General features: G+C 44.3%; 1 protein-coding gene across 1 annotated transcript in view; it reads left to right on the forward strand.

The window, feature by feature from the left end:
- Positions 1-773, forward strand: part of KCTD16 (potassium channel tetramerization domain containing 16) — a 138,298-nt gene extending 137,525 nt beyond the window's left edge. Inside the window, exon 2 of the mRNA XM_067566572.1 lies at positions 214-773. Within this exon, the coding sequence (XP_067422673.1) occupies positions 214-665 (452 nt within the window). The 3' untranslated portion in view covers positions 666-773. The remainder of the gene's footprint in view (positions 1-213) is intronic.
- Positions 774-6,389: the final 5,616 nt, after the last annotated feature.

Consider the following 6,389-nt stretch of genomic DNA (forward strand, 5'->3'; position numbering starts at 1 on the left):
AACTTAGAATAGAACCCAGGAGTTCTGAGATGCTTTATCCTGCTCTAACAACTGTATGAGATTCCTTTCCTCCCCATTTTTCTCTGTTAGCACGAGTGTACTTGATAGTGGTTTATTTGGTGGCATATGAAGGAATATCCTGCTGTGTGTGCATGACAGCCCAGATGTCTGTGCTTTTTGTAACCCTATGGTGTGCTTTGTTCCTTCTTTTAGGTGAGCCTTCCAGGTGGTCTTCATCCCATTGTGACTGCTGCTGCAAAAATGGCAAAGGAGATAAAGAGGGGGAAAGTGGCACATCTTGCAACGAGCTGTCCACTTCCAGCTGTGACAGCCAATCAGAAGCTAGCTCCCCACAAGAGACTGTCATCTGTGGCCCTGTCACCCGCCAGTCCAACATACAGACTCTAGATCGGCCAATCAAGAAGGGCCCGGTGCAGCTACTCCAGCAGTCTGAAATCCGAAGGAAAAGTGATCTGCTCCGAACTCTCACCTCTGCCTCCAGGGAATCCAACTCTAGTAAAAAAAAAGCAGTGAAAGAAAAGCTCTCTATTGAGGAAGAGTTAGAAAAATGCATCCAGGATTTCCTTAAAATCAAAATCCCAGACAGGTTTCCCGAAAGGAAACACCCCTGGCAATCCGAACTGCTACGAAAGTATCATCTATAAGAGCGGGGCAGGGTGGGGGAAAATAACCTTATTACAATTTACAGATCAAGATCCTTAATGAAAAGGAATAACAACAATTTGTTAGTTCACAAAAAAAATACATCTTGATAGTACTGCCTAATTCGCCTATTTCACCGTAACATTTCTAGTCACAGGGTAACGATATTTTTCCAGTTGTGGAAGCACAATGAAAACTGCTTTTGTGTGTAAGCTCTTAGTCTTACGCAAGCTGAATACTTTATACACTAAAGGCACAACAACATCACCAACTAAAGAAATCCACATGCAGATGTTCCTGGTGCCGGTGGAGAAAGTCCTACATAAGATCAGATGGTGGCCGGGGCGGGGGCGGGTTCTGCCAACGGCATGCCTTTTGAGTTCTCCTTTTAATTCATTTATTTGGAGGAGTCAGAGAAGGGCAGATGTACAGGATTTAAAGAAACAAGCTATGTCGTGCCAGTTTACATTAAGGATGTATGTATATATACACATGTGTATATGTGTGTATATGTATATTGCATAATGAATTTTTCTGGTTCTCTCCTTATAACTGCACTTTCTCAAAGGAAAAAAAAAAAAGCAATTGTTAGCACTCTTTCTGCTCCATTTCCCCCTTCAGATTTATGAGGTGTGAATAGTAGAAGACTGTCTATCTCCATCTGTTATTTTTTTGTGGGGTGGGGTTGGAAGGAAGCACTGTAAAAGTGCCTGTGTCTATTGTAACTGTGGGCAAAATATTCCATTAGTTTTTGACAACTCTGTATATTTTAATTTCCTTTGTTCCAAACACTTCTTCCCTAAAGCTTCTGGATGACAAAGGGTTCATAATGGAATGATTCCAATTGGAAAGTGGGATCCCGGGATGGCGGGTCAAGTCGCTGAGTCAGTGAGCTCAGCTGATTTATGTAAGCCTGTCAGACACTGCTGCCGAAGAGTCTTTGGCCCAAACAAATGGGGCCATCCATTCCCATCCAACGCAGATGCAATTATAAGAAATTATAAACCTAACAAGATGCAGTTTGTGCTCTGACTGGCCAGAAGTTGATTGTTAAAATGACAGGCACCGCGCCACTCCAGCTAGATACATTTCAAAAGGAAATTAAAAAACGCATAGAAACACACTCTGTAATGGAAACTGCCTTATCAGCATCCTTTCTTTAGTCAGTAGTATAACCCATTGGGTGGCAGGCTTCATTTAGTACTAATTGTTACCTATAATGTGTAATAAACAGGGAAATATCAGCAAGCTCAGTTTGAGGGGAGGAGGGGATGCCACACATAGGCACGGAAGTACAAGAACCTACAAAAAAGCATGGTCCTTCCTTGACAGGTTAGCCTATCTAACTGCACCGTAGCTATCATTCAGGAGCTCATTCTTTCAGTGGACCAGTCAGAACCTGATGTCTCTCAACAGACTAGTGGAGCCAAAGGTCCCGTGGATGGGATTTGAAAAATTAAGAGTCAGGTAGCAAAGGGGAGGCCAGGGGACAGACTGCAGCCAGTGGGATGAAAGAGGTGTCAATAACAGTCTGTAAAGCAGTTACCTAAAGATGCATTGCACCAGTGACTCCGTGTGGGCCTTCACAGGCTGCAGATGGGAGCTGATCAGCTGGGGAGTTTGGCACATGTCAATCAATGGCTCAAGAAATAAAGTGAGAGACACACCAACTAATAAAGATGATAGCTTTAAAAGCTGTGATATTGACTTGTTTAGCATCAGTAACCTTTCTATAGCTTCAGTTTCACTGTCTAGCATACCCAATTCACAACGCTACAAGGGAGATGACTTCAAGTGTGCATAGAATAGAGGTAAATTTGGATTGGACACAGTATGCTTGCAGGTGCAATTTGCTCCCACATAATTTGCTTACACTTTTTTTTACACCTGCAAAAAACCGTGGGGGCAAATCCGCATAATCAGGTAGTTAGAGGTGCTATCCTTCAGACTTGTGCCCACCATTGAACTGCAAATGCAATGCAGGCACGGGTTTTGTGGGTGCTTATTGCACGTGCAAAAGGAAAGTGACATGTTTCAAACTGTTGCACACTGTGAGATGGTTGTGCACAGAGTTGAGCATGAACCAAACACCCAGATCAACCCCCTCTCCTCCCCCCAAATTATGGGGATAGGAGCTCTGGATTCTGCGGCTTGGAGTCATCTCTAGTTAAGGTTGCAAGTTTACCTAGCTGTTTTACATGATAGTGGGATGCTCATTCTAGTGAATCCTAATTATTGTCTTGCGTAAAGATGATAAACAAGAGCCTGACCTGAGAGGTGCTGAGCTAAATTGGACAGCTCAGCACTTCTCAGGATCAGGCACTAAACTAACTCAGTTGTTAAAACTCTTGCTCACACTCACACACACGCATTTCCAGATGCACACCTACCCACATTCACAGACTTGTGCACACATTTTCACGTGTACACATTTTCACACCCACCTGCACAAACGCACATGCTCGCACACATACATACTCCTCCTCTCAGCTTGCCACAGCTTTGCTTTTCCTCTTTTTGAAGACAATGATCTTTCTTCTACATTCACTGGTCCCTACTTGCAGCTGCTGTACTGGTATCATTCGTGAGAGAGTGTGTTAAAAAGTTTGCCTGCGATTTCCCTTATGTGTGAGTGTCAGTGCAAAGCAAGACCACCAGGCTGGCTTCCAAGACATACGAATTGGCTTAAATGGTGCTTTTTTTTCTCTCTTTCTTCTTATGTGCATACCAGAGAGCAGCTCCATTGTCTCTGACACTTTAAGACTTGGAAACTGATTTTTCTATTTTGACCCAGTCAGTATCAGCCAGACATGCCAAACAGAGGCAAATTGGAAAGTGAGCCTTTTCCCTTTTGCAAGGTTTTGATACTATCAGGCATTATGCAGAATCCTCCTCCACGATCAGTTCTGCTCTCCGTGAAGCACGAGGAAGAAGTCTTTTACATTAATTTATCGCATTAGCATATTAGGGAGAAAAATGAACAGAGGGTTGACTCTCGCTGTCGCACTTCAGCAGATATTTATTTTGAGATTTCCATGCACAACACAGACCGTTTCTTTACTTAGAAAGCTCAGAATGGCGAGACCCTTGCATCCTCAGCTTCAAAGTTTCACTTTTTTATTTAATCCCCTAAAACACTGCATTACAAAATATGAGGGACAAACAGAGGGAGTCTGTACACTGTTTTTTTTCCTTTCCCTCAGAGTTTGAATGGACTTAGACTCAATTTGCACAGGACTGTACAATGATTAATATCTGCAGGAAAAATTAGACCAGATGAAATACACTAGAATGAGTTTGATTTATGTGGCCTTCATATTCCCAGTTTTAGATTAAATGGTTATTACTCTTCACCACTACCGAAATCAGAGTCTTAAGCATTAATAATCACTAGCCAGAAAATTTATATATATATATTCTGCTTTGTTACTGTAGGATACTGGGATAGTGTATCCATTCCTGGGACCAAATTCATCCCAGGTTTAACTCCATTGACTATAGTGGCGTTCCATCAGAGATAGCTTTATCCCCTGGTGACTTCAGCTGTCTGTTTCAGGTCATGCTTCTCATTATTTTAGTTGAAAGAGCGACTGCTTCACTTGTGTAGCATCAGTATAGACACTCTGGGTCTGACTCTAAGGGCAGGTCTACACTAGAAGTGCACCGATTGCGCATCTGGTGAAGACCCTGTATGCCGACTGGAGAGCGCTTTCCCGTCGGCATAATTATTTCAACTACGCGAGAACAGTGCTTAGGTCGCTGTAACTTGCATTGCTCAGGGGGGTATCTTTTTCACCCTAAGGGTATGTTTATATTTGGAGCTAGGGGTATGAGTCCCAGCTCGTGTAGACATATTCATACTACCTCTCACTGAGCCAGCGTGATAAAAATAGTACTGTAGTCACTGTAGCATTGACAGCGGTGAAAGGTGGGAGAGGCTAGTCAGCCTGAGTACAAACCCATCCGGACCCTATGAGTCTGTCCTCATGTGGCAAGCCTGAACTGCAGCCCACACTATTGTGGCTACACTACTATGCTGGTTCAATGAGAGCATGTTGGGAATTGCATGCCAAGTGTAGGCATAACTTTGCACTGCTTTGGCAATGTAAAGTCACCCACTTTAAGATTGGTTTACTTTGCTGGATTGCTGTACGAGGCCTTAGTGAAAATGAGAAGCAAGCCCCTTCATGAAATGCTTTTTGTCCAGCAGAGTCATAGGTAAATTCTTCTGTCTGTGGTAAGTGCAACCTTGGGAGAGCTCTGCATGGGAAGTATCCTCAATACAGCCCAGAGAGGACTAACGTCAAACTTGTCCCCACAGCTGCCTGCTTGTGCCAAGAGTTTCCCTTCCTAGCCTCAGAGCTAAGAAGTGGAGGTGGAACTCAGGTCTCCTGCGAGGCACTTTAAGTGTTGTACCACTGTGCAGAAACAAATGCATAGGTTTCGGTTTTTTACAGCATGTTCCACAATACAAGATGAACCCTAAACATAGCAATCTTCTAAAATTAGGCACGACAAGACAAAATAATTCAGCCAGGAATATCAATTTTGGAATTAGGAAAGCAGGAGAGTAAGAAATAGCATGCCCTGAGGTGGTGCTGTGAATCAAGTCACAGCAAAAAGGCCAGCCAGGCTCCCTCCAGGTTATTGCTAGTTATGGCTGGGACTTAAGGAAGTTAGGTACCAACTTTCAACAGATGATAAATGCCTAACTCCCTTATGCCCTTTTGAAAACCAAGTCTCTATCTTCCCTTGTTTGCAGGAGCCCCCACAACGTGGTTGATGCTGTGCTAATGATGGAGGGCACAGTTCCTGCACTGACAGGCCTGCAATATAAGAGACAAGCAGACGAATAGACGAACTGCAAGGGGAACATGTGCAACGTAAAACAGCCCTGAGCACCCTGTACTTTGTAGAGTGAAGGAGCTGTTTGCTTTCTCTACTCAGGGAAAAGGATGCTGAAAAAGTGGTGGGATCTTGGCTCTGCACCTCCCCCCACTAGCTGCAGGCTGGTACACCAGGGGAACTTGTTCCCGCCCACACTTCTCCTCCCTCCCTCCCTGGCTTCCCCTCCCGTGCACACAGAAAAGCTCGGGGAGAGATTTGCCTGTCTCTCTGGTGCTTCTCCTGGTGTGGAGTGGGGCTGTCCTTCCCACTACTCAGGCCTGAAGCATAAAGACAGAGTCTAGCCTTAATCGTTTGGGGTATTGGTGGAGGGGTTGATATGTGGGAAGCTTACACTACTTCTGTCTCTGATGTGCATGTTCTGTGGAGAGAGGACTTTGGGCTCTAGCAGTGTCACTCTGGCACCTTTCATTAGCATTAATGTACGTGAAATGGGGGGAAATTACGTACCCTCAAATTAGGAGCCATCGTGGACATTGTCCAGACAGGGGATGTCATTTTTCTGTTCTTCAGTGTGACGGTGGAAGTCACAGTTCTTACATTCAGATATCAGCTCCCTTCACTGCAAAGGCTCTTTTTTTTCTTGTCAGCCTGTTATCAGCGCTGGCCTTTTTGTCCATTTACATGCAGCAATGGTTCAGAACAGAGCAGCAGGTCCTTTACTTGTCCCCATAATAAACACACGCAGCAGACAGTACAGAGAGAGGTAACGAGGAGCTGATTTTTTCCTTAGCTGAGAACCTCTGATATATAAAGTTTGGAAGACGTGATCGGTGTGTGCGCGTGCAGGTGCGTACATAAGCACACACAGCGCTTTACTG

This window comes from Emydura macquarii, unplaced genomic scaffold (genome assembly GCF_026122565.2).
Source record: "Emydura macquarii macquarii isolate MOO-44397 ecotype Brisbane River unplaced genomic scaffold, CSIRO-AGI_Emac_v2 contig_2768, whole genome shotgun sequence".
Lineage (NCBI taxonomy): Eukaryota > Metazoa > Chordata > Testudines > Chelidae > Emydura > Emydura macquarii.